This window comes from Dasypus novemcinctus, chromosome 5, assembly GCF_030445035.2.
Source record: "Dasypus novemcinctus isolate mDasNov1 chromosome 5, mDasNov1.1.hap2, whole genome shotgun sequence".
Taxonomy (NCBI): Eukaryota; Metazoa; Chordata; class Mammalia; order Cingulata; family Dasypodidae; genus Dasypus; species Dasypus novemcinctus.
In genome coordinates, this window is record NC_080677.1 from 60,696,566 (window position 1) to 60,724,457 (window position 27,892).

At 36.0% G+C, this 27,892-nt stretch overlaps 1 protein-coding gene and 1 pseudogene across 8 annotated transcripts in view; both read right to left on the minus strand.

Annotated features, from left to right (window-relative positions):
* Positions 1-27,892, minus strand: part of AKAP9 (A-kinase anchoring protein 9) — a 202,505-nt gene that overhangs the window by 26,957 nt on the left and 147,656 nt on the right. For 7 of the 8 annotated variants that reach the window (XM_058297001.2, XM_058297000.2, XM_058297003.2 and 4 more), the window contains 13 exons: positions 24,998-25,174; positions 24,295-24,399; positions 19,735-19,887; positions 18,337-18,516; positions 16,653-17,726; positions 15,615-15,755; positions 14,594-15,082; positions 14,136-14,199; positions 13,927-14,048; positions 13,275-13,466; positions 12,829-13,017; positions 5,898-6,042; positions 2,515-2,725 (listed from right to left, as the gene is read on the minus strand). In XM_058297001.2, coding sequence (XP_058152984.1) covers positions 2,515-2,725; positions 5,898-6,042; positions 12,829-13,017; positions 13,275-13,466; positions 13,927-14,048; positions 14,136-14,199; positions 14,594-15,082; positions 15,615-15,755; positions 16,653-17,726; positions 18,337-18,516; positions 19,735-19,887; positions 24,295-24,399; positions 24,998-25,174 — 3,242 coding nt within the window. The remainder of the gene's footprint in view (positions 1-2,514; positions 2,726-5,897; positions 6,043-12,828; positions 13,018-13,274; positions 13,467-13,926; positions 14,049-14,135; positions 14,200-14,593; positions 15,083-15,614; positions 15,756-16,652; positions 17,727-18,336; positions 18,517-19,734; positions 19,888-24,294; positions 24,400-24,997; positions 25,175-27,892) is intronic. The other variant, XM_071215173.1, reaches the window with a different exon arrangement.
* Positions 27,221-27,340, minus strand: LOC111759765 (small nucleolar RNA SNORA68; annotated as a pseudogene).

A 27,892-nucleotide genomic window follows, 5' to 3' on the forward strand; every position in this document is an offset into this window, starting at 1 on the left:
AACAAAACTCTTCTCCTATTCTACTGGATTGTGGGGATGAAGGTCCAGGTGTCTGACTATTCAGTCTGTGCTGGCCAAAAGAGCCTGCAGTTACCTGGATAGGCTGCTGCAGATTACCCCAGCTTCCTCCCTGCCGGAGGTGGGGCTGCAATCCAATCTTGGTGGAAAAGAAGCCGGTCCTGAACTTCACTGTGATTTTCATTTAACCCTCCTTCCCCTCATGCTGGGGGTGGAGTCAAAATGGCGGCTATCAGCCTCTTTCCAACTTGGACAAATTCAAGGTTATACTTTCACCAGCCAAGCTTACTAATCAATAGCTGAAGTTGGTGGCCAACTGTCTCTTCCTTTTGGGAAATAGATCTTCGAACTACAGTCACAGAATAGCTCCTGAGGTGGTCTGTGCCGCCAGTGGAAGATGGGCACCAGCCTCCGCGGTATGGCCTGCAGTTTCCTGGAGAGGCTGGTGCAGGTCCCTCCAGCTTCCTCCCTACCACAGGTAGGACTAGGGTTTAGGCTAGAGCTGCAATCGCATCTCAGTGGAAACAAGCTGGTTCCTAGACATTATGGATTTTCAATCAGTCCTGTTTCCCCTCATTCTGGAAACAGTTAAAATGGTGGCTACTGGTCTCTTTTCAACTTGGACAGGTTCAAAATTAAGGTGTTTTCAGGATTATACTTTAGCCAGCTGAATTTACTAATCAGTAGCTGAAGTAGGTGGCTAACTGTCCCTTCCTTTGGGAAATGGAGCTTCCAACTCCAGCCACAGAATAGCTCTGGAGGCTTCCTGAACTGGGGGCACCATCCTCCATGGCGTGGAGGGATCTACTGCGGCCACCCCTCGGGCTGAAGTGTGGTTTGCTGGCCTGGAGGGGGGCGGCGGCCGCGGTAGGCCTATTCCAAACCACTGCCCCCATAATAGGGTGGTTGGTCGGGCCCACCGCCATCCCTGAAGGAAGCTCGGCATGGGCGCAGAGTGCCCTCGGGTCTCCCCTTCTCGGCAGCCATGCTTCCGTGGCCGCCCCTCCTCCCAGATAGCACCACACGATGCCTTCTTCTTCTTTCTCCCTGCGCAGGCGCAGGGCGGAAAATTCCAGTCTGCCCTTTTATCCCCCCCGACAGCAGCAACAGCCAGGCACAAGGCGGGAAACTCAAGTCTGCCCTCTACCCCAGCAACAGCAGCCACCAATCACTAAACTCTGCCACTTCCCCCAGCAACAGCAACAGCCAATCCCTAATCACCACCCCTCCCCCGTCCAGTACCTCCCACTGACCTTTCTCCGGCAACCAATCAGAACAGGGCGTGGCTTCGACCAATCAGCCTTCGCCAGCCCCTATAAAACTGTTGCCTCTCCCTCAATAAAGTGGACTTGCGTGTTTACCTCGTCTCCGCGGTAGTTCTTCTGCCGTGCGCCCTCCAGTCCTGAGAGCCCCCGACAAGGGCCTGGCCTCCCTTGTCCCCAGTTCGTCGCCTGCTTCTCCAGGCGACCCCTTCGTCGCCGGCTTCGCCAGGTGACCCCGTCAGCCGAACTGCGCAACCCCTGTGAGACCGACCCCTCGTCTGCTGCCGGACCGACCCCTCGTCCCAAGTGGGACCGACCCCTCGTCCTGAGCTGGACCGACCCCTCGTCCGCAGCCAGACCCCACCTCTACCGACCGAGCAAACCGTCGCAATCTACTCATGAATCTTCTCTACAGATGGGCCATCGCCTCTGACCATACTTTCAAGGATGTTACAGGATACTGTTCTGGTCTTTAGATAGCTCTGGGTGATTACTAACTACCCTGAATGACGAGCTGACTCTTGGAGCTCCTTCCTCTGCTGCCATCTAGCCCTGCCTCAGATTAAAGATTAATTCAAATAAATTATTTCTAGTAGTAAAACAATTAGTTATCATTTACCAATTCAAACAATTATACAAATAATTTATTTTTATAGTACAATAATGTCAATAAAAATTTGCCCTTGCCTTTTACTGAACACAGGAATCACCATGTTTGTGTACATGCAACCGCTGTTCAAAACAATGACTGAACATGGAATGTGTTTTTGCCAAGCAGAGTATTTCAGTATCTATGCCATCAAAGTCTTATAAAAAGTATTATCTTCTTAAGCACTTTGCATATTTTAGTAACAACCATAAATTCCACCGAAATAATAAAAATCACTTCAACTAATTTAGTGGTTGAAATAAATAATTATATAACTTATTCAACAGCAAGTCTCAAGTAGAACTGAAGCCACTGTATGAGAATTCCTAATCATGAGATTACAATTCGGAAAAAGTATTACACACGATACAGAGCAGCAATCTCTTGCAAACATTTTGGGTCTCTTTCTTTTGAGAGCACATTAATTAGTGTTTCCTCTCTCCTGCAGGTTTTTCTATAAATATACAGTTTCAAAATATTTAAACATCATGTATAACATTATATTTTTATAATATCTGCAAAGTTTATGACAAAATATTCCAAGTCCATCACTAATACAGGTTTATGATAAGAAAGTTTACATACCTGAATGCCTCTATTTCCTTCAAGTGCTTATGCTGTGCCTTCAGTGTCGTTTCAAGTTCCAGTTTAGTTTGTGCAACTTCATTCTTGAGTTCAGCAACAACCATTTTCTCAGAGCTCAGCTGTTCCTGCAGTTCTGTTGCTTTGTCTTTCACACTGCTGAGCTCCACCTGCATCTCCAGCATTTGAGTCTGCTTCTGCTGAATATTATATTCTAGGAATTTTAAATGGAACATTAATGGATACAGGACTTGAAACAGAAAACAAGCCCTTTAAATGTTCATGCAATATATTTAGGGAATAATGTTTTTTCATTCAGAATTTCAACAGCTCTCATTAAAAATTTCAATGAATTTTGATAGTCTGAACACAAAGTTCTTGCAGGAAGTATCCATGTGACTATGACTACAATGAGCAACAATGATTGCTTATTTTATTCAGCGCCCCCTCCCTTACAGCAGTCCCCAGGAACTTTCTTCTAACTCTGTCTCTGGAAGTAGGAAGTCCAAACCCTAGCTTGGCTTATGGTGTTTTTCTTTAAAAAACCAACCAAACCCTTGCTATAACTGTTACAAATTAAAAACCTAAATCCCCAAGTACGTTAAAAGAAAAAAGCAGGTTGGAACATATGCATCAGGACCCCCTTTTCTTGTGAAAAACATAGAAAAGGTGTGGGGACAATAGTTATAAAGGTGTTACTGGTCATCTCAGGATTGTAGACTGAGGGATAATTTTGTTAATTTATGTTTTAAAAGTTATTTCTTAGGGAGCAGGTGCTAAGGTTTTACATGTATAAATATAAATTTGTGTGATACTATTAAGCATTCAATGGAGTTCTATTTAACTTAAATAAAACAATATTAATTCATTATCCCTTACAACAAAGTCTTTTTTTAAAAAAAGATTTATTTTTTTATTTCTCTCCCCTTCCCCCCCACCACCCTGCCCTGGTTGTCTGTTCTCTGTGTCTATTTGCTAAGCCTTCTTTGTCCACTTCTGTTGTTGTCAGCGGCATGGGAATCTGTGTTTCTTTTTTTTTTAATTTTAAGATTTATTTATTTATTTCTCTCTCCCCCTGCCCCAGTTGTCTGTTCTCTGTGTCCATTTGCTGCGTGTTCTTTGTCCGCTTCTGTTGTTGTCAGCGGCACGGGAATCTGTATCTCTTTTTGTTGTGTCATCTTGCTGCATCAGTCCTCTGTGTGTTCGGCACCATTCCTGAGCAGGCTGCACTTTCCTTCCCTCTGGGCGGCTCTCCTTATGGGGCACACTCCTTGCACGTGGGGCTCCCCTACGCGGGGGACACCCCTGCGTGGCACGGCACTCCTTGTGCGCATCAGCAGTGTGCATGGGCCAGCTAGCTCCACATGGGTCAAGGAGGCCTGGGGTTTGAACCACGGACCTCCCATGTGGTAGACGGACGCCCTAACCACTGGGCCAAGTCCGCTTCCCACAACAAAGTCTTTAAGCCTATGTCTAAATATAAGGGATTTGTTTGTAATCTCATTATACCAGCTTTTCCTGACTTAATTTTAATCTGCTTCAACTTTTTATAAAGAACAAATGTGAGGAGTTTACAGTGTAACTTTCAAAATTTGCAGTTTAGGTATTTCTACAATTTAATTCAATAAAACTGAAGACACAGATGTGTATCTCCACCAGACAGTGTGTAGCAGTTTGATATAGTTATGAATTCCAAAAACAGATACTGGATTATGTTTGTAAATTGGTCTGTACCTGGGCATGATTAAATTATGATTAGGGCTTTGATTGGGCCATGTCAGTAGGGCAATAAGTCCCTACCCTTTGGTGGGTGGGAATTCATAGATAAAAGACATGACAAAAGAAGAAAGTTGAAGACTTTGATTTTCACACAGAGGAAAGAGAAGCAAGCCCCGGGAAGAGAGAACCTGAACCAGGAGAAGAACACAGAGAAATAGAGATGGCTCCTTAGACACAGGAGAAACCCTGGGGAGAGAGACAGGAGCTGTTCGCCTGATAGTCTACAGCTGACCTTGTGGAGAGAGGCCTCATAGAGCATCATTGTCTACAGCAGACCTTGTGGGGAAAACAGAGGCCCTGAGCCCAGACAGAAGCAAGACCTAGGAAGGGAGGAACCCAGGAAGCCTGAACCCTGGCAGATGTTGGCAGCCATCTTGCTCCAACACGTGGAAATAGACTTTGGTGAGGGAAGTAACTTATGCATTATGGCCTGGTATCTGTAAGCTCCTACCCCAAATAAATACCCTTTATAAAAGTCAACAGATTTCTGGTATTTTGCATCAGCACCCCTTTGGCTGACTAATACAGGGTATAAACTAGATTTCATTTTAATCTCTAATGATTTCCATCTGTAGTTCAATTTAAATGAACAGACAGTCCTATCAAAAAATGAGCCAAAGACCTGAACAGGCACATCACAAAATCAGCAATCCAACTCTCCAAAAATCATAAGAAAAAGGATTAAACCACTTCAGTAATTTGGAAAATGTAAATTAAAACCACAATGGGAATCCACTGCACATCTACCAGAGAAAGATGTGAACCAACATTAGTATACAAACTTACACAATCCCTTTGGAAAACACTTTACCAAAATCTAATAAATCTGAATATATGCACCCTATGACCCAGCAATTCAATTCATAGGTATAGGCCCAGAAACCTCAATCACATATGCATCAGAATCATTGCATAACAACATCTAGAATTTGACTGTAATAGTTAAAAAGCAGAAATAATCCAAGTGTTCAACCAAAGAATATGTGTATAAATTGCTGAATATCTACACGATTGAATTTTATACGGTACCAAAAAGGAAGGAACAAGTAGATGCACTCACTTGAATGAATATAACAAAGAAAGGTAAAAGAAGCAAGACACAAAATGTACAGTCTGATAAAGTTCAAAACAGGAAAAACTTCAACTTAGGTAGTAAAACTAAAGAAAATTCAGGTTATCTCTAGGTTATCTCTTTGGGAAGGGGCTTCTGGAACACTGGTAATAGTCTACTTTTATATATGGGTGATGTTTTCACAAATATTTATTTAATAATTTGCCATAGCATATATTTTGCAATTTTCTTTATGTGTTACAGTTCACAACAAAGTTCAAAATAAAGAAAGCTAATGCATTTAATGGGCTTAAATTGATGCTCATTGATGAAGGCAACTGATTGTTTATTTTTAAATAAATATATCTGTTTAAGACCAATTAGACAATCCTTTAATCCTTATGGTAATTAATATAGATTATCTCCTTAATGTTATGAGAATGAGAAAAAAACGTGATTAAGGAAATGTGTTTCGAGTAATAACAATAAAAAGGGAAACAAAGTGGAAATATTTTCATTTATCTGTGTAACCAAATGAGCTTGTTATTCAACATACCTTGGCTTGCTGGATCACTCTCTTGCTCTCTTTTCAGAGTTATCTTCCTGTCATTCATTTGTGCATGCAGTGCTTGAATTTCAGATAACAAACTCCTTCTATCTGCTTTCTGGAGGCATTCCATAGCTGCTTGATATTCAATACCCTGTAAAAAAGCAAAGTAAAATATCAAGTAAAGGTAATAGTAAACATAAAATTAACAACTAGGAAGTCTGAAGAGGAATGAATGGAACACATATGCTAAAGTTCTGGAATTATATTATTTTTCTGTTTCTGCTCAGTATGAAATCCTATATTTTTTTAGCTATTAATTTTTATATTTATTTCAAAATACTTCAAACACACAATAGGATATTACGAACAATATAATAAATACCCATATACTTAGTATAAGAAATAGCACCTATACAGCTAAAGTCTACTGAATACACGTCCCTGAATATAATCTTCTGTATACTCTGCCCAAGGCATAGTCAAATTCTAACTTTGGTGTTTGCTACTTTCATGTACTCTTTATATTCACACATATCCCTAAGCAACACCTACTCTCCAGTTCAATGGACTTAGCCAGGACAACTATTGGGGAGGAGATGATGGACAAACAACATACCAAGGAACCAAGAGTGCCTAAACTGCAAGCAAAAAAGTCCCATTTATCGGACGTATGGAATCAAAGACTCCCTCAATTAATGGTGGAATGGGCATAACCATTCCAGAGTTCTCAGGATTGGGAAACGAACTATGGACTAAAACTAAGGTACTAGTATTCTACTAAAGACTTATGGTTGTGGAGGCAGTGACCGATGGATGTTCTGGGGTTAGGAAGAAGGAAAAATAGGTGTAATAGGGGCATATTTTTGGGACGTGGGAATCATCCAGAATGACATTACAACGAAAAACACAGGCCATTACATATTCGGCCATAACCTTCAGCGTTGAATGGGAGAGAGTTGAATGTAAACTATAAAATTTGTAACTATAAAATGTAAATTTTAAAATATAAAATTTGTTTACTAATTGCAATGAATGTACCGCACTGATGAAAGATGTTGCTAATGTGGGAAAATGTGGAAGGTGTGGGGAGTACGGCATTTAGGAATACTGTATATATTCTAACATTTATGTAATCGAAGTATCTTTTAAAAAATAAAAAAAGTGAAGGAAAAAACCAAAACAAAATGTACATTTTACCTGAGCATCTTTTCATGTTGTTGCATAGTTTTTATTGTCTTCAATGAGCTTATGTTTATCTCATTTGTCCATTTTTCCTTTGTTTTATTCTCACTAGATACTAGTCTACTGTTTATTTTCTTGCAATTATCTTTACCTGGCTTTGTTATCTGGGCAATACTGGCCTCGCCAAATGGATTAATAAAGTACTCTCTCTTACTTATTTACTTTTACTTACTTACTTGGTTACTTATTTAAAGAGTTTGTGAAGGAGTGGTAATTCTTCTTTAAATGTTTGACAGAATTCACCAGTAAAGCCATCTGGTACTGACTGGGCTTTCCTTTGTGGGAAGTTTGAAAGTGACTAATTTAATTTCTTTATTTCTTACAGTTTATTCAGATTTTCTACCTTTCCTCCCCACCCCCCACCCCTACGGTCTGCCAAGATGGCTCCCTCCTCTGTCTGCTGGTGTTGTCTACTTGTTGTCTGCTCGTTGTGTTCACTTTTCATCTTTAGAAGGCAGTGCAAACCGAACCCAGGACTCCCATGTGGGAGGTGAGTGCCCAACTGCTAGTCATATCTGCTCCCCTCTATTTCTTTTTGAGTCAGTTTTAGTAATTTGTTTCTAAGAACTTACTATTGTAAATCATTAAAAAATTACATTTTGTTTGTTGTTGCAAAAACAGACTTTGGTATCTTGATCTTATATCCAGTAACCTTGTCAAATTTTCTTATTAGTTCTAAAAATCTATTTGTAGAGATTCTCTTGAGTGAATGAGAAGTTTCCACCACTCTTGCAATCCTTTCCAATCTCTATATATTTGATTTCTTTTTATTGCTTTTCTGTGCAACTGAGATCTCCAGAACATGGCTGAACAGACATCAAACCCTCTGTGAAGGAAATATATTTAACATTTCACTCTTAGATATGATGTTTGCTGAAGGTATTTCCTAGACATACTCTTCATTTAGTTAAAGAATTCTCTTTTATTTCTAGTTTGTTAAGAGCTATTTATTTTAAGGTATCATAAAACATGAAATTTTGTTAGCTGCTTTTACTGATCAATGTTTTTTCCTCCTTAGTTAAAGTAACAATTAGATTAATTTTAAAAAAAAAGATTTATTTATTTATTTCTCTCCCCTTCCCACCCACCCCGGTTGTCTGTTCTCTGTGTCTATTTGCTGTGTCTTCTTTGTCCACTTCTGCTATTGTCAGCGGCACGGGAATCTGTGTTTCTTTTTGCTGCATCATCTTGTTGTGTCATCTCTCTGTGTGGGTGGCACCATTCTTAGGGAGGTTGCACTTTCTTTGGCGCTGGGCAGCTCTCCTTACAGGGCGTACTCCTTGCACGTGGGGCTCCCCTACACGGGGACACCCCTGTGTGGCAGGGCACTCCTTGCCCGCATCAGCACTGTGCATGGGCCAGCTCCACACGGGTCAAGGAGGCCCGGGGACTGAACCGCGGACCTCCCATGTGGTAGACGGACGCCCTAACCGCTGGGCGAAGTCCGCTTCCCACAGTAGTAATTTTTAATGCTATAACCCTGCATCCCTGACATAAGTCTAATGTGATTTGTGTCTTTAAAAAGGACACACTGGTGCATTTGGTTTGTTAATATTTTGTTTAGGAATCTTCCATCTACTTTCATGAATAAAAAGGGCCCATAATTTTCCTTTCTTGCACTATCTTTGCCTGATTTGGGGAACAGGGTGTTTGTGTTGAAATACATCCCACCAAAAGATGTGTTCAAGTCCTAACCCACGGGACCATGAATGTGACCTTGTTCGGAAATAGGTTTGTAGAGATGTGATTAGCTCAGTAAGGCCAATCCAATATGACTGGTGTCCTTTTAAGAAGAGGGATTTGGATATGAGACAAGCAGACAACAGTGAGGTCCTATGAAAATGGAGGAGGCATCTACAAGCCAGGGAACATCGAGGATTGCTGGCCACCAAAAGAAGCCAGCAGGGAGGCATGGAACAGATTCCCGTTTTCAGGCAGAACATGGTCCTGTTGAGACACCTAGATTTTAGACCTCTCACCTCTGGAACTGTGAGAAAACACATTTCTGTTGTTTTAAGCCACCCAATTTGTGGTAATTTATTACAGCAGTCCCAGGAAATTAGGTCACATGGTTATACTTGTTTACTAACAAAAAGATAGGGCATGACCTCAACTGTCCCCCACCACCCAAAAATTAGGAGTATATGTGTAAAATCTGACTTGTTTCCTGAATATTTGGTAGAATTCACCAGTAAAACCTTGGGCCTATTACAATTATTGTGGGTAGATTTTTAAAAAATTCTTTTTAACTTAATATTTTCATCTAATTTCAGACTTACAGAATAACTGCAAAAAACAGTTCAAGGAACAGTAGGATTGTTAGAAGATGACTCACCTTAAATTCAATGAGACAAGTAGGTTGAGGGTGAAAGAATGGAAAAAATATATCATGCACGAAGTAACCAAAACAGAGCTGGGGTAACAATACACTGTCAGACAAAATAGTCAAAAATAGTTACAAGCAACAAAAACAATCATTATATACTGATAAAAGGGCTAATTCAAGAGGAAGATGTAACAATTATAAATATATATGCACCTAACAGCAGAGCACCAAATATATGAAGCAAATATTGACAAATTTTAAGGGAGAAATTTTTTGTTCTACGTTAATAGTAGGAGAATTTAATACACACTCTCAATAATGGATAGAACACCTAGTCAGAAAATCAATAAGGAAGTACAAGACTTGAATGATACTCTAAATTAACTAGACTCAACAGACATATATAGACTTCACCCAACATATACAGAAAACACATTCTTTTCAAGTGCACATGGATCAATCTCCAGGATAGACCATATATTAGGTCACAAAAGAAGTCTCAATAAATTAAAAAATACTGAAATCTTACAAAGCATATTCTCCAACTACAGAAGAATGAAGCTAGAAATCAATAACTGAAGGAGAAATGTAAAAGCCACAAATACGTAATCAGCATAATCTTAAACAACAAATGGGTTAAAGAGGAAATTAGAAGTGAAATTAGGAAATATCTTGAGGTAAATGAAAATACAACATACCAAAACTTATGGGATTCAGCGAAGACAGTGCTTAGAGGGAAATTTATAACTCTAAAATTCACATTAAAAAAGAAGAAAGACTTCAAATCTGGAAGACCTAACCTGAAAATTGGAAGAACTAGAAAAAGAAGAGCAAACTAAATCCAATGCAAGCAAAAGGAAGGAAGAACAAAGACAAATAAATGAAATAGAAAACACACACACACAAAATCAATAGAAATTATCAACAAAACCAAAAGCTGGTTCTTGGAAAAGATCACAGAATTGATAAACCTTTAGCTAGACTGACAAAGATAAAAAGAAAGAGGATACAAATAACTAAACTTAGAAATGGAAAGGGGACATTACTACACACACTGCTGAAATAAACAGGACTATAAGGACATTATGAACAATAGTAAGCCAAGAAATAAACTAGATAAAATGGACAAATTCTTAGATTACCTACACTGCCTCAAGAAGAAATAGAAGATGTCAACAAACTAATAACTAGTAAAGAAATTGATAAAGTAATCAAAAACCTCCAAAGAAAAGCCCAAGATCAGGTTGCTTTACAGGGGAATTCTACCAAATATTCCAAGACTCAACTCTAATTTTGATCAAACTCTTACAAAAATCTGAAGAGAAGGGAATACTGCCTAATTCTAAAGGAGGTTTAGAAGGCATTAGCAAAAAGAAAAGGGAGGGGTGTTACAAGGAATTTCCCATTATTAAACATATTTGGGATTAACATATGGGGAATTCTTAAGGGTTGTGTAGCATTGTCCTCATCTGCTGATCCTCAAAGCAGGTCCCTTGGAGGGTTTTTCACCCTTTTTCTGCTGTTTTTGAGAGATTTGAGTCCTACCTGCCTATTCCGACACCATCTTCCTAGAACTCTCCTCTCCAATCCTAACCCCTAGCAACCACTGATGTGATCTCTATCACTATAATTCTGTCATTATAAGAGTGTACCTAACACGTTGTTAAGTATATCAATAGTTTGCTCCCTTTTATTACTGAAAAGTATTCTATCACATGGATATACCAGTTTCACTCATCTGTTGAAAGACATTTGGGTTGTTTCCAGTTTTTGGCTGCTACAAAGCAAACTGCTATGTTCATTTATAGGTTTTTATGCAGACATAAGTTTTCACTTCTAATTAAATATCTAGGAGTGTGACTGCCAGGTCATTATCTTCAACTTTATAAGGTACTGCCAGATTATTTTCCAGAGTGGCTCTACCATGTACATTCCTATCAGCAATGTATGACAAATGCAGGTTCTCTGCATCCTTGCCAGCACTTGGCATTTTTTTATTTTGTCCATTCCGTTAAGGGTGTCATGGCCTCGATTGTTTCAGTCTGATATTTCCCCCATGATTAGATCCAGGTTCTGCATTCTTAACAGAAACACCACAAAAGTGGTGTTATGTCTTTCTCAGTGCATCATATCAGGAGGTACATCATGCCTGTTTCATTACAAGTGATGGTAACTCTGATTACTTAATTAAAGTGGTGTGTGCAAGGGTTTCTCCATTTTAAAGTTACCTGTCTCTTTGTAAGGCAGTTAACTTTGAGACTATGTAAATATACTTTTCTCATCAGTTTCATGTAGTTTCCATTAGTTTTCAGTTAGTATCCATTGCTGATTATTGCCTGATTACAGTGTTTAAAAAATGGTAATTTTCTAATCTCACATTATTTCTACATTTAGTAGTTAGTATTCTACTTTAAAAATGAGTTTTTCCCTACTGACCAACCAACCTACCTATTTAATTGAGAATTAACTTATCACTCCTTATTTTATTCCCTGGTTTACAATCTGTCAATACATAGTTTGATGCTCAAGTTTATATATTTGGTAACCCTATCAAGCTGGCTCCATGTATGACATTTTGACATTTCCCCTTCATTCTTGTGCAATTTCTTCTTTCCCAGTAAAAAGAGATATTCCAGGCTCATCTTGTATTTACCGCTCCAGCCCTAAAAGCTGCCATTATTCCAAGGAGCCCTGGTCATTTTTAAAGGAGAACGTATTTAAAAACCAAATCTGGGCACTAAGTGCTGTGAGAAGATTTTTAACTACCTATCTGATTCCTTTCTTAGTTATAGATCATTCTAGGTTTTCCATTTCTTCCTAAATGAATTTTAACAAGTAATATTTTTCTAAAAAATCTGTGTTTCACCAAGTTTATAAATTTATTGACACAAAATTATTAATAATATTGTTTTAAATCTCAGCTGTATTTTTAGTTATGATCTCATTTTCACTCCTAATTTGTAAAAACACGTGCTTTCTTTTTTAATTAATTCCTCCAATAATGTTTCTATTTTATTAGCCTTTTCAAAGAATCTACTAATAACTTCTTGATCCTCTTTATTGTAGCAATGTATGTTTTTCATTAATCTCTTTTTTTTATTATTTTGTTCCTTTTCTTTCTTTGGGTTCATTCTGCCATCCCCCACCCCTCCCCCCCAACTTCCCAAGTTGTTTGATTAACTTATTTTATTTTTTCATATTTTCTAGAAAAAAGCAAAACATTTAAGGTAATAACTTTTTCCTAAAGACTTGGTGGTTTCTGTTAAAATTTTAACTTTCATACTGAACTTAAAACTAAAATAAACCAATAATTTATTTTTCTTATTAATATTAAAAAGTATTTCTTAAAACAAAGTTTCATTTTGATACCTGTTCTTGTATTTTCTGCTCCAAAAAGTTTAATAATCCAGTTGTATCTCTGGAACCTAGAGCTGTCACCTCGGTCTGAAATGTAGCTAGTAAAACACTGCGTTCCTTTAAGAAAACTTGCTGAAGGGCAAGCAGAAGTTCACCTCGCCAGTCTGAGAAGCTCTCATGAGACTGAGAACTATCATATATCTAGCAAAGCATAAAAAAAAATTAGTTTTCAAATAAGCATGTTTTTCAAATGTTCTGAAATGATACTGATTTACTTAAGCAAAATAAATATTAAAAACCAGGGTATGAATTTATTTTCATGTGTGTGACTTTGGCATTTAAATAATACATAGTAATTCATATAAAATCATGTGATAAAAGATATTTATTTGTAAAGTGACTTACTGTTGATAAAAAGTAAAATAAAACAATTTAAATGGGTAATATTCTTTGGGTACCTCAGCATCTCTTTGCATTTGCATTTTGGTAATCAAATCCTTAAGAGATGAGATTGTACTCAGATAAGCTCTTCTCTCTTCTACCCAAGATTCTGAAACTTGCTGAACAGAATGGTCCTCTCCATCACCATAGGGAGACTCAGTGAGAGAAAGCACCTGCATGCCCTCATTATGGACAGCTCTCAGTAATCCCTAGAAACGAAAACCCAAAAGCCAGAAATATGACTTCTTCAAGGACTTCAAAATTAGACATACAGAGATAAATTAAATATTAAGCAAGGTATCTTTACTGTTTAGCTTTTCTAAGTTTCTTCTATTTACCCAATGTCCTCTCCTTGGATTTAATGATTTGTCACTGATTTGACCAAAACATATACCTGGGAGCTAACTTATACTCCTTGAGATTGCATAAATGATTCTGGCAAACAAAAATATCAGGAACAAGAATTACTTTTAAAAAATCTTCAGAGAAATCATTAATATTTTATTATCTGAAAATATGAACTGGGCTTAAATAGATCTCCAAGGTCTCTTCTGACTCTAAAATTCTCTCTTCAGAGAGAATCTTACTACATAACTTCTAATAATCTACTATGTTCAGTACAGAAACAACACCGGCTAAATTTACTAAAAGATGTCACTCTTTTAGTACCTTTATTTTCTTTGGAAATGAATCTGTTGAACTTTCACCCTCTTCGCCTCGTCCTTCTGATGCTGTGTCAAATCCTTGACTTTGTGTAAGATAAATTCCCTGACCCCAATCTGATCCAGAATCTAGAATAAAGAAAAGAACCATTTCCTTTTTTAAAAAAATCTTTTGAAACCAATAATACAAAAATTCCAGAAATTTCTAAAACTTACCACTGGAACATATTTCTCTAGCTTGGTAAGAGTCAGAATGTGTTAGTTCAGGATTTGAGGATTCCTAATTAGAGAAAACAAACAAACAAATCATATTTTTGCCTTAATAAAAATATGGTCCAATGAATAATTTTCTTTTCTAATATTAATCAAGTCTGTCACATCTTTCACAATAAATGAAACTAATCCATGGTTTACAACAAGTCTCTCATTTTTTCTTGATGGATATTACCATAAGAAGAAACATTAATGAGTTAAGGAATAGTAACATCAGGTTCCAAATCTGCACAGGGACTTTGTGTACAGTTATTATAGAACTCTCTACAATGAAAGGTTTAAAATCGCAATTGTATCCTAAGAGACTGTTCCCACACTCCCTTTTTTCTTAAAAACACAGAATGTTGAAGAATAAAATCATAGAACGTTGAAAAAAAATACATGCAATGAAAACTAAGTACCTCTTTAGTTCTCAGGCATTGTATTACTGCCTTCAATGTATTACATTCCTCTGTTAGTAACTGAACAGCAACATAATGTTCTCTCTTTAAGGTTTCAGATTCTGTAATATGTCTGGATTCCATATCTAAAATTTCAGCAGCATGTAGATCTTGCATCTGCTCAATTTTTTCAGAAAACTGACTGATTATATCAGTGACTTCTTCTGATGAACATTCACTCTGCAAATCAATTTGGATTCCTGCATTTCTAACAAGAATTTGTGGAGTCTGATTGCTGCTATTGACCTTCAAAGTCCAATCTGTCTTCCATGCAGAGCTTTTACCCATTTCACTAGGAAGTGGCTCTAGTCTGCAGACCTTTCTGCTTTCTTGGACCTCAGTCTTATCTTCTTTTTCTAAGAAGTTGGATAATTTCTCTTTTGCCTCTGTAAGTTGGTCCCTAACTTGGCTTAAGTCTTTCTGAAGAAATGCCATATTTGTTTCCTTTACCTGAAACATAATAAATAGAATAGTATAGCATTCTGTTAAAAGTTTTCCATAGGAAATGTAGAATTTGCGTGTACGGAGTGTAACTCGTGCTGTGCATATTTTCCTCAGAGTCAGAGGAAAAACATTTACAAATACTCTCGCTTTCCATATATATGCATACATACATTCACATAAATATTCATATACGTGTATGCTCACAAATGAGCTATAGAAGTGAAGTCATTTTACCAGCCTCTACTTTTGGTTCTCATGGGATGTATTACCCTCTTTTGCTCCTTTCTCCTCCATCATTTAACAGACTAGAGGCTGAAAGCATCCTTCTAAGAAAGATTCCCAGAAAAACCAAGCAAGAAGATACTGATAAAGACATTTTATAATGCATGGAACTTTTCATCAAATCCACAAACAACTTTATTTTTTTCTAGCTTTTAAATTATGGATCTGGGTTTGCTCTTATAGAAGAGAAAAAACTTTGAAATTAAATTAAGATAGGTAGAAATAAGTGAATTAAGAAGTCTACTGTTTATCTTACCAAAAGCTCTTCTTGAAGTTTTTCTGCCTTTTCTTTATATCTGGCAAGTTCTTCTGTGGTAAGTGCTAATTCAGTTCTAAGAGCCTTAAGTTCACCAATAAACACATTTTCCTCACTGGTATGAAATAGTTTACTGGTTGCCTGAATGGCAGAGGAAAACATAAGAAACACATCATTTACAACTATATGGCCATTTTGAAGCACTTAATAATTCTAATAAAGCTTTTCCAGGAATGACTGCTTAGCGATAAAAAGGGGCTGAAAGGATCAATGCTCCTTCGAAAGTAAACTTTTAAGAACTATCATTTTACATTCTTAAGACAATAAGAAAAGAGTGATTTTCAGGGAAAGGAAGTAATATCATAAGTATATAACCTAAAAACTTAAAAAATTATTACTGAAAACATTCTTTTTTTTCAACTCAAAAGTGTTTCACATGAATATCATTTTCCTCAAAAGACACCAGGTATAACTAAAATATGTCTTAGGAGTTATATATATATGGAGAGACATATTACTATTTTAAGATTATTTGTAGTATTTGATGGTTCCAATAAGCTAGGAGTACAAGCCCAATAAATGGTGAGAATTATTTTCCTTTACAAAGTAAACTGTATAATTACAGAATCCTTTCGTTCCAAGGTAAGACTACATTTCCACTATTCTAAACTACACATTTAGTAAGTGACCATGCATCATGCCTATTACAGGGAATATAAGGGGAGGAAAAAAACCAATTTCAATTCTACAAAACATTTGCTTAAATGTAATGTTTCAAAACTTCTTCTGATTACTGTATTTAGTAACTACGCTAATGACTTAAATATGGTAATTTGAAGACCAAACAGTAGTTCGTATCCATTGTTCTAGTGATAATAACTGTACAGTATAATAATAATATATATAAAGTCCTTTATGTGTGAACTGCTAGATATAAAGAACATGGTATTTATTTTAGTAAAATTAGTAATCAGCTTAAGGAATAAAAGGCAAAGAGAGGTGCTAGGGGTATTTAAGTAAAAAATCAAACAGACTAACCTTGAGGACTTCAAAATCTCCTTGTGGGCTTCTTTTCCTCTCTTTTCCTCCGTGTTTTCTCTCATTGTCCTCTAATAGCTTCTGTAGTTCTAGTAGCTTCTTTTCTTTTTCCAGAGCATTTTTCTCTGCAGTATCTACTTGTTCTTTTTCTAAAATTAAACTAGTATGCATTTCAACCAGCTCACTTTCTAATTCTGATATTCTCAAGGTTAATGCTATGTTTGACTCCATCTCTTTTTCTCTTAGTTGGCTTAAATTCTGTATATCTGTTCTTTCAGGTTTTGAGGAAACTGTTTGTATATCTTGGTAGAATTTAGCATATTCCTGAACTGCCTCAAGTTGCACTTGACTTACAAGGGCAGCAGCAACTTTTTCCTCAAGTATTTTCTGTAGGTTTACAATCTTCTTTGTAAGCATTTCTGTTTCAGACTGACCTTGCTCTTGCATGTCTTTTATTTGTTTATAACACTGGACAAGCTCTAATTCCTTTGCACTTACAGTGTTCTCAAGTTGTATTAACCTTGCTTCCAAACTACTTATGGAAATTTTGCTGTTTTCTTCAAAAGGTTTGAAGTCAGTCTGATTTTCCAGGGGTTTAAGTGTATCCTTAGTAAGGACTACTTCCAGTTGAGGTTTATCTTTGCTTAGATTATCTACAGCCATGTTTACACTTTTCCCTGGTACACTTTGGATTTTTTCCATATTTTCACGCTCCTTCTTTAAGCTACATAATTCTTGTGCTAGCTGATTCATTTTAAAATTAGTTTTTTCAAGTACATTTTTTGTGAAAGCCATTTCTTCATTAGTGGTTTCTACTTGCTGTTCCAAAGCCAGCTTTTCAGCTATTACCATATCCAACTGATGTTTTAAACTATCTGCCATTTCTGGGAGAGAACTAGCATCTACTGATGTCTTCTGTTCAATATTTGCCAACTCCTGTTGAAGTTTTTCAATCACTTCATTGAGTTGCTCTATTTCTTCTTCCTTATTTTTCTTCACACGTTCTTGATCACTCATCAAATACTCTATTTGGGTTTCAAGATCCCTTATCAGTTCATTTTTTTCTTCAACAACCTATCAGTTAATAAAAAATGGTAACACATGTAATAAATCAGTATATTTATTTTGGGAATTTAATTTCATTTTAGGGCAGGAACTCAATGGGATCATCACACTATAAAATACTTCTCAGATATATTGTGTTACTTTAATTTCAATACAGATTAACACTTCCTCCATTATATTAAAAAAAGAGTCTCATGTAGAAAATTGTTCAGAAAGTTCTGCAAATGTAAAGTGATTTACATTTTTAGGTGATTTTCTATAAGAAAAATAGTCATTCATTATCAATACAGTCTAACTGAAAAGTATGAAGTACTGAAATAAAGTCTACACCAGATGGTGCCAAAGGTAAATCTCATCTAACTCATAATTTAATAGATTTGGTTAGAATGGCAGGATGCAATCTGAGGCACCAGAGAACAACCTTGAAAACATGACGACACTCTGATAATATTAGGAGGGAATTTGATAATATTTTGTGAATAAATTAAAATTAATGGATAAAGGAGAATTAAAGTTTGTTTTTTTAATTCAATGGGAGATGGAAAATTATAACTATTTTGCTCTTTAAATTTCTAATTCAAATTAATTTTAGATAATAACCAATTTTAAGTGAGTGTACCTTGTTATCTGTTGTAATTTTAAGTTGCTGCTGAAGTTTTGTTACTTGTTCATTTAATTGGTCAATTTCTATCTCTTTTTCCTGCATTATTTGAACAAATTTCCCAAACAGCAGATATTGGTCCTGAGAAGATTTAGCATCAGAGTCCTTTATGGCAAATCCCAGTTTGTCCATTTCATCCTAGGACAAAAATAACCATCCAAGTTGGATATATCATTACATGTCATTTTTAGGACATTCTTTTGTATGTTTCCGTTTTATTTATTTATTTATTTTGAGGTGAAATTCACATAAAATAAAAATAAACATTTTAAAGTGAACAATTCTGTGACATTTAGCACATTCACAATGTTGTGCAACTACCACCTCTACCTGAAATTTCAAAATATTCTCATCACCCCAGAATGAAACTTCATATCCATTAAGCAGTTACTTCCCTCCTCCCTAGGCTTTCTGTTTCCACCCTTTTATCCATTCTGGATATTTCATATAAATGGGTTCATATAATACGTGACCTTTTGTATCTAGCTGCTTACCCTTAACAATGTTTAGTATCTGTACTTCATTCCTTTTTACGGTTGAGTAACATCCTATTGTGTGTATATACCACAATTTACTTATCTATTCATCTATTGTTGGACATCTGAGTTATCTCCACCTTTTGGCAACTGTGAATAGCTTTGCTGTGAACATTCATGTACAAGTATTTGAGTACCTGCTTTCAATTATTTGGGGTGCATACCTAAGAGTGGAATTGCTGACTCACATGGTAATTCAATGTTTAACTGCTTGAGGGACCTCATTTTTTTTTTTATTAGACAAGTTGTAGGTTTACAGAAAAACTGCAGAAACTACAGAGTTCCCATATACTCCTGCTCCCCATTAACACCTTGTATGACTGTGGTATATTTGTTAAAATTGACAAGAGAATAGTACTATAACTGTACTATTAACTATAGTCATGGTTTATATTAGGCTTCCCTGTTTGTGTTGTAGAGCCCCATGTTTTTTATTTTTATTATGTTAATATATATATAGCGTAAAATTTCCCCTTTAACCACATTCAAAGATATAATTCAGTGCTGTTAATTACGTTCACAATATTGTACTATCATAACTCTTACAAAAGATATAGTGCCCAAAATGTACAAATAAAAAAATCCAAAATATCACAGTTATTACAAATCAACAATTCTTAACATGTTTGAAGAAAAGTCTCAAAATTTTTCACTTATGATGAATTTAAATGTTTAGGTTGGGCTGAAAATAAGTTCCATGTAAGCCCATTTGCCTGCCTATGTTTCTCTGTTAAGTATTATTCAGCAGCTTGCTTTGAAATGCTACATAAGACCAACAATACAAATTATTTATAGGCAAAAGTTTTTCTTAACTAATTACCTTAAATAATTTGTTTTCTTGTTCAAGTTCTTGTAGGCGGGTAGTAGATTCTTTTTTCTGTATTTCCAATTGCATATGCAGCTGCTGAACTTCTTCATTCTTATTTTCCAATTCTTCCCTAAATTGCTCTAATTGTTCTTCTAAATTTGTGATCTTTAAAACCAAAATTATCAAAAGGGAAGTGGAAAAAGCAAAACAGTTTATTCAAACATTTATTTTCTCAAGAGAGAATGGAGAGTGCTAAATTAACTCTCTAAAGGAGATATACTGAAAACATGTGACTCATAAAAAAAGGGAACTAAACACCTTTAAACCAGCGTGGCTTAATGCAGAGAGATGAGCTTCTGAGGAGCCTTTTCCTACTTGAAATGTCTTCTGATGAGGCATACAAGAGCCATGGGAGAAAGAGAAAAAGCCTACACTTTTAACCTATGTTAACTTTAGTTACTATCAAAATGCTAAAAAGAAAAAAATCTATAGAATTAAGTCAGTAGTTTCAGCCATCAAGTGAAATCAGCTCAATTTAGACCACAAGTACCTAAATAGTGCCATGAAAAGTTTGGTAGACACTAAGACCTAGAGAAATCCTTAGGTCTAAATGACAGGAACAACCTAAGTAAGTTATTAATACAATTTAAGAGAAAACTGGAGTGCTCTTATAAGTAGGACAACAGACATCTAGCTAAGCACAGACTACCATTATCTGTAAAGCAATTGCTCTGATTGATGGTTATACAGAGACTGAAACTAATGACAAATATTAAGAACTACTCATTACATTTTAAAAAGTGGGTTTAACTGAGGACAGGAACAGTCTCAATCACCTCTACAACATTTAGCTCACTGCTTTGTTAGTTAGTAACTGCCCCATAAGGCGAGCCGCCCAGCGTGAAAAAAAGTGCAGCCTGCCCAGGAATGGTGACACACACATGGAGAGCTGACACAACAAGATGACGCAACAAAAAGAAACACAAATTCCTGGTGCTGCTAAGGATAGAAGCGGTCACAGAAGAACACACAGTGAATGGACACAGAGAGCAGACAACTGGGGGGAGAGGGGGCAGAGGAAAAAAACCCCAAAAAAACCCTAATGAATGGATTTCCAAATGTGTGTTTACCCGTTGATCAAAATTTATTAAAAGCAACCTAAGATGCAGGAGCAGCAATAGTGATACCTGACTCAGAGAGGAGCCTATAAATCATATACTGCCTTATAAGTTGAAAGGGGCATATGCTGATTTCATGCTGACATGAAATTATATCATATCTTAGCATAGGCAAGGCAAAGATCTTAGAAATCACTCAGCCTAGGAGTTCCTAAACAGAAGTAGTATTACCACTAGTAAAAATAGACATCATTATCATTTACAGACAATTTACTGGTAGGCACCAAACTAGTGTTTAAGCCTACCTTTTTTTAAAGCCCTAAAACAACCTTATGAGGTCTATACTATGATTAATTCCATTTTAGAGATGAAGATGGGAGTCACTGAGAGATAAAGTAACTTGCCCTGAAGTCACACATGGCTACATGGGGAAGCCAGCTTTTGAACCTAGGGAGTTTATCTCTGGAGTCTTACATTCTTAACTATCATTCGTCCTGCTTCTAATAACTAATGTCGAAGACATACTTAAAGTTTTCTCTGTAACACTGGTATTAAACTCAGTAGACACATTTTAAATATATTTAGTGGTGTGTAAATGTAATTATCAGCTTAGTTTGTTGAGAACTATGGGGATTATCTCTCATTCAAAGTTATCTCATACATATAATAGTGTTTACACCTATCTCTATCTTCTATATCACTTTTGATGACAAGGTATTATTTTAACATCAACACAGACATAGAATTTAGAATTCAAAACTGCTGCCCTGCCTCACCCAACATTTACTTTCTTTTTTGATTTGAAAAGTTTATGGTCAAATTCTTACCTCTGTGGTCTAAAATCTTGGTAATCCAAGTATGGGCTGTAAAGGAGCAGAATTGTAATCACCTGTAGCATGTAAGCCACATGGAATTTCAAGCTCATCCCAGACTTACTGAATCAGAATCTGCACTTTAACCAGATGCCCAAGGGATTCATTTGCACATTAAAGTTTGAGAAGTACTGGTCTAAAGCACTATAATATTCCTATTAAAAGTAGCTAAACTTGAGGCATCATGTCAGGGACTTGAATCCCCAAAAAATGTCACCATGGGGTACCTTTATTCTTATTTGGACAGAATCCAATTTCAGCTCCAGGCTATCTTATTAATTTTGTGCCTGTAATAACCAAATATAAGAACACTAAAGTAAGATTTAAAAACAGAGACTACTAGCCCTTTGTTTTAATCTGGTTTAATTTATCTACCAGTTGATATGCAGACTGTTTGGGTTACATTAATTTGCACCTAGTTATGTTTTTCTTTTTTTAATATCTTTTTTTGTCTCTTTCATATATCATATATATCTCCTTAAGTAGTGGACCTGTTGAAGTCAGGAACTGGTTTTACAACTGGACACTAGTGCTTTACACACAGCAAGAACTCAGTAAATGTAGAATGACATTCTTTGGTGCTTCTTACTAATGAGGCAGAACATGCTTGGATGCTTACCTTTGGCATTCAAAGGTAAGACTCTCCTGAGTCAGAGAAATCTGGATAGAAATCTAGCTCAATCACTTACTGTGGGACCATGAGCAAGTTACTTAACCCCTCTCAAGACTCTGTTTACTCATTTGAAAAATGGATAACAATAGAGCCTATCCTCAAGGGCAGTATAAGGATTAAATGAAACAAGGCATTTAAAATAGCAATTTCTAAACACAGCCTTCAACAATGTAAACTATATTTATTATTCCTATCTATAAACTAGATCTCATTAACTCTATAAAGAGCTAAACCCTACTGAAGACATTGTTTTAAAATAAATTCTTCTTTCTACTTCACTTCACACTTCTCTTAGCAGCTTGAAACATCTATCTTTTCTAACGTTTTCTTCTCTCCCTATTCATCCTGCATTTCCAAAAATTCTAACAAACTTCATAAAACATTTTATACAAATTTAGGCTATAGGAGTTGTGGAAAATATCTCAAATATAAAGACACACACGAATATCTTATCTTTAGATTCCACCAGATACCTGAAAACATTTGCCTAGCACAGGGGAGACTGCTTACTTTCTTGTCTCTCAGACTCCATGGATTGAGTTACAGGTGAGTAATGGGTTCTAAGAGAGAGTACTTGTCACTGTAATTAAAATCTTAGAAGACAGGAGTCAGCTGTGAGTATAACAACTTACTCATTGAACATTTCTGACCCTATCTCCTTATTTGTAAAAATTAGGAGTTGATTAGTGGAAACTCTGTAAGGTCTCTTGTAGTTCCAAATAACTTGATTCAGAACAAAAAATAACAGTTATTAGATATTTAACTCAAGAAATTAAGCTTAATGGTGTGCTATCTGCAGATTCAAAGGATAATAAAAATACAAAGTTAGTAAGCTAAATCAACTATTTATAATCATCTATCATAATTTTTGGGTCCAATGTTTAAGGTTCATCTTTTATAGGGAGCAGATAACCTCTTTGATTACTTAAAGTATTTAAATGTTAATTCTTTTCAAAACACAAAAGTGGTTACATATAAACAAAAGAGCCAGAAAACACACACACACAAAACAACCCATAAGAGCCTCTCAGAAAAACATTAATATGTGATGGTGAGAAAATGATCCTTCTCATGGAAATGATCACTTCTATTACAGTTTTTTATACAGATGCTGTTTTTCCTTCCTCTAAACTACAAGTTCTTGGAGGTGTAGTTTTAGTTGATGTCTAAATCATTCTTGTCTTTTCCAAAGCAAATTATTAATACTCTCTGCTGGGAAAAAAAAAAAGGAATTTAAAAATTTTAAACATTTTGAATGATATGCTATAGCTAGACAATGTTGAATATGGTTTTTAAAAACTATAAAAAGACAAAAATTTAAATAAAGTATCATTTAATTAGGGAAAAATTACTGTTTTCAAAATCGATGTTCTTTGGAAGGAAAGGAGTAGAAAAACATAGGAGAACTTTAATTATTTTATGATTAATCCTTCACTTTAAAATCATGTGTAGGATACTATAAAACAGCAGTATAATCTCCCAGGAGAGTACAGCATAAAAAACAAAAAGAAAAAACGAACAGCACACAATCCCACAGCAAATCAACAATAACTCAATGCCCGTGGTATGGTCAAGAAAAAAGAGATACTGCTTTATGTCCTAACACCACCATATATTTCTACTCTCCTCTTTATTCAATTCATACCTGCCAAATCAGTCCTCTATTTGTCCCTCCAAACTTCTTCCTGCTATATACACTGTTATCCCCTCTACGTGAAACACTCTTCCCTCGTATCAGCCAGTATTAGTTGTCTTCATCTATTGTCTTCAAAGTCAACTTAGGGATATGGGCTAAGAAACAGGCTTTGGGTTTAGACCACAAATTCCATTCTGTTCAAAAGCTATTTTCAAGGTAACTGATTTAAAATAATTCAAATCACATTTATTTTTTAAAAAATAAACCCCTTACCTCTTTTTCCTTTCTGTCTATGGCATCTCGCTCGGCCTGCAATTGTACTTCAAGGGACAATTCTGTTTTATTTTCTACAGCTCCAAACTGTTTTTGGTCCTCCACCTTGAAATATATAAGCATTTTCTCAAATTTTTAGACATTAAATCTTATTATATATTTTAATTGGAGATGCAGCAATCCTATGTTTCCAATTAAAAGGATATAATCTACAATTTGGGCATAATCAAGAAGTTACAGATATTCAGTCTTGAACACGTGATGTAAATTTGAACAGGAATGTATGACACTCTGAAAATTCATTCCTCAGATAAAATGAAGTTATCTCCTTATCAAGTCCTTCTCAGTTTCCTTATCCTGCTCTCTTCTTTGATTCAATTTTGCTTTTTGCTGTATCATAGGGATGGATATCATCAGCTTTTAGTCTGGGTTTAACCTAAACTGGTATAGGTATCTTTTTCACTTGGTTATTATTTTTGAATCACTACTTTATTGATGATTAAAAGGATAAACTAAATCTTCTGGTTTAATAAATATTTTCTTGGGACTAAGGTATGCAGAAAACATTTAGAAATAAGTGTAAATAGAAATGGTTTTGATATCAACAAGATAAAAATTTACATCTATAATAATGTCAAATAGCCATTTTAAAGAGCAATCTGCATTAAAACACTTGGTAAAGTTAGCTGAAAGAAAATCACACCTTTTGAAAAGTATCTGCACTAATGAGTAAGGCTTGTTCCAGCTCTCTTACTCTGAACTCCAGTTTCTCAATTTCATCATTCCGTTCTTGTATATCCCTCTGAAGTTGCTCTTTGGATAGCAAAAGCTCACTGCATTTGTCTGTTTTTTCTTTCAGATGGTTTGTTAGCTGTTCCACCTAGAAACATGATAAGCAAAAAATATTTTTAAATATTTCAGCAAGCTAATAACTATACAACACATACCTATTTTAAAAAGTACTTTGACATGCTATGCTAATTATATTTTTGGTAAAGAAAGCAACTATTGTCTCCAACTAAGGTGATATTTTCTGAGTTGAAAAACCTAAGCAGCACTAGTAAAAGAGAAGTAATATTGTTTTTATGGAAACCTTTAAAAATTTTTTCTCTGTGAAGACTAACACTTTCTCCAGTTAGGGGGAGGAGGAGGAGGAGGAAAAAGCACTTTTGAATAATGCTGAATTATAAACTTTAATGGCACAATTACACTAAGATCTAACAGAGATGACAAGTTTGCATCTCTCTTACATGAGATAAAATCCAGAAAATCTTCAGGGTTCATTTTTCATTCCACAAATGACTGTAGTTAATACATCTAATAATACAATAGTTCTGAATGCTGCAAAGGTGAGAGTGGATGGGGGTGCTTTGATGTAATTACTCTGCAAACTTTCTCATTGTACACACATTCCACCAGCCCAGAAAAGAGATGAAAATCTGGGTGGTGAGAGAAATCTGTAAGTGTGGCTTGAAAAAGTTTTCCTAAATGATTCTGATATGCTGGTCCCTTAAAACGAGTGATTCTGTGATGGAAGAGTACAAGAAAAATTAGCAATATAGCTAATGAAATTAGTTCTCATCAAGTTAGGAAAAAAAGAAATCTGATAGGAAGAAAAAAAGGAATTTTACCTTACTTCAGTGAGATAAATTTAGTGAGATAAAATTCAGTGAGATAAATTAAAGAAATTTTTAAATGATAATTATTCCCTAAAACATGAAAAAAAGTCAAGCTTAAATAATAATTACAGGTACAAGGATGAGAGCAATAAAACAACTGAGGTACAACTTTAACAGTAATGGGTGAACTGAGATTTGGAGTAAGTTCAAGAGAAAAGGCAACAAAACTGGCACAACAAAACACAAGATATATTAGATTTTATTTTTCAAACCTAGAGAAAATGAGAAGCTGGGGAATCAAATCTGGCAAGGTGTAAGGAAACAGCAAATGTACCACAACGTTCCTGGAGAAAATCGAACATACATGTCCTTGTAAGCTTCTCTTTCACAGATGAGGCAGGTCAGACCTTTCAACTATAGGAACACTATATAATAAATGACAGTCTAAGCTGTAGAGCGGAAGTATCCTGTTGAGTTTCAAAAAGCACACAGCTGTTTTTGAAAAGATGAGAATATGTCAGGAATAAGGCCAACAATTACAAACTCTTGTGGACTGAAAACTTTTCTACTGCCCTAGTAGGTAAGGGTTTTCTATGTTGAATAATTTATGTTCAACAAGAATGTAGATAACATAATAATTCACTACACTTAGAAAGGTATTTTATATTTCTTTTGAAGTTTTTTAAGAGAAATGAAATACAGTATACTACATGGAAATTTTATATACAAATTTTAGTTACATTCTTTCTAGAGATAATATTAAACGTTTACTAAGTGTTCACTGTGTGCCAGGCCAATACTCCTAAAACAGTAGGGCTATTACAATCTCAATTTTAAAAATGAGTAAACAGAGACTGAGAGAGGTTAAGTAAGTTAGCCATTGTCACACATCCAGTAAATGGCTGAGCCATGAAATAAAGATTGTCTTACTCCAAACACAATCTCTTTATCACCTTATGCTACTTATCAACAGACTCTTTCCCTCATTCGTTTTGCATTCTTTGGTAAAAATGGAGTTCTGATAGTGCTTTCATACTCTGTGAGGAAAATGGAGAGTTGGGTACAAGTAAAAGCGGGAAGACTGTTTATGAGGCTACCACAATGATCCATGCAAACGATGATGGCTAGGATTTAGGGATATGAATGAAGGTGGACGAATGGAAAGACATAGGTGACCAGAACCACCAATGGGTTGGAAATGAGATCTGAGAAAAAGCAGAATCAAGAATAAACTTTACAATGAGAAAGGCATACATGGAACAGAATTTACTGAGTTGAGGAAGGAACATATATTTTTTTGTCCCCGGGGGTGTAGAAACTCCACATTCACTCTGAGGGGCACGGCAGAGCCACCCAAAGGCGATGAGGTTCACTTGCTATTTGAGCCACTGTTACCCAAAACTGCGGCTCTTAGGTTTGGGTGCAAGAGGAACATGTTTTATTCTTGTCTTTTGTGGTGGAGGGTAGTTAGGAATCAAGAGCTCTTTTATGCATTTATTAGTCTGAAACATCTAAGTGGAGATGAAGAGTAGGCAGTTGAATACTCGGGACTAGAGCTCAACAGAGATGCCAGGGCTGGAAATACAAATACAACTGATTGCCTGGGAAGAGAGTATAGATAGAGAAGAATCTACCCCATCATTCAGATATTGAATAGAGGAGAAGCAAAGACTAGAGAGAGGAGCCAGTGGAGTAGTTGAGTCAGAGTAGCCAAGAGAAGGATGGGTTTTAAGAAGGTGGCTGCAACGAATGCCTCTGTATGGTCCCGTAAGGTGAAGACAGAGGTGATTATTCGATACTGTCATGAGATTGTGGGTGACCTCTAAATGACAGTTTCAAAGAAGGGAAGGTATAAAACTCCACTAATCTAAAGGTATTGAAAACTTCACTGAAGTGGACTGAGATAAGGGGAGATAGGGAAGTAAAGGGAGCCAATATACGGCAACTTTTGATCAGTTTTTTTGGGAATGGGAATGGGA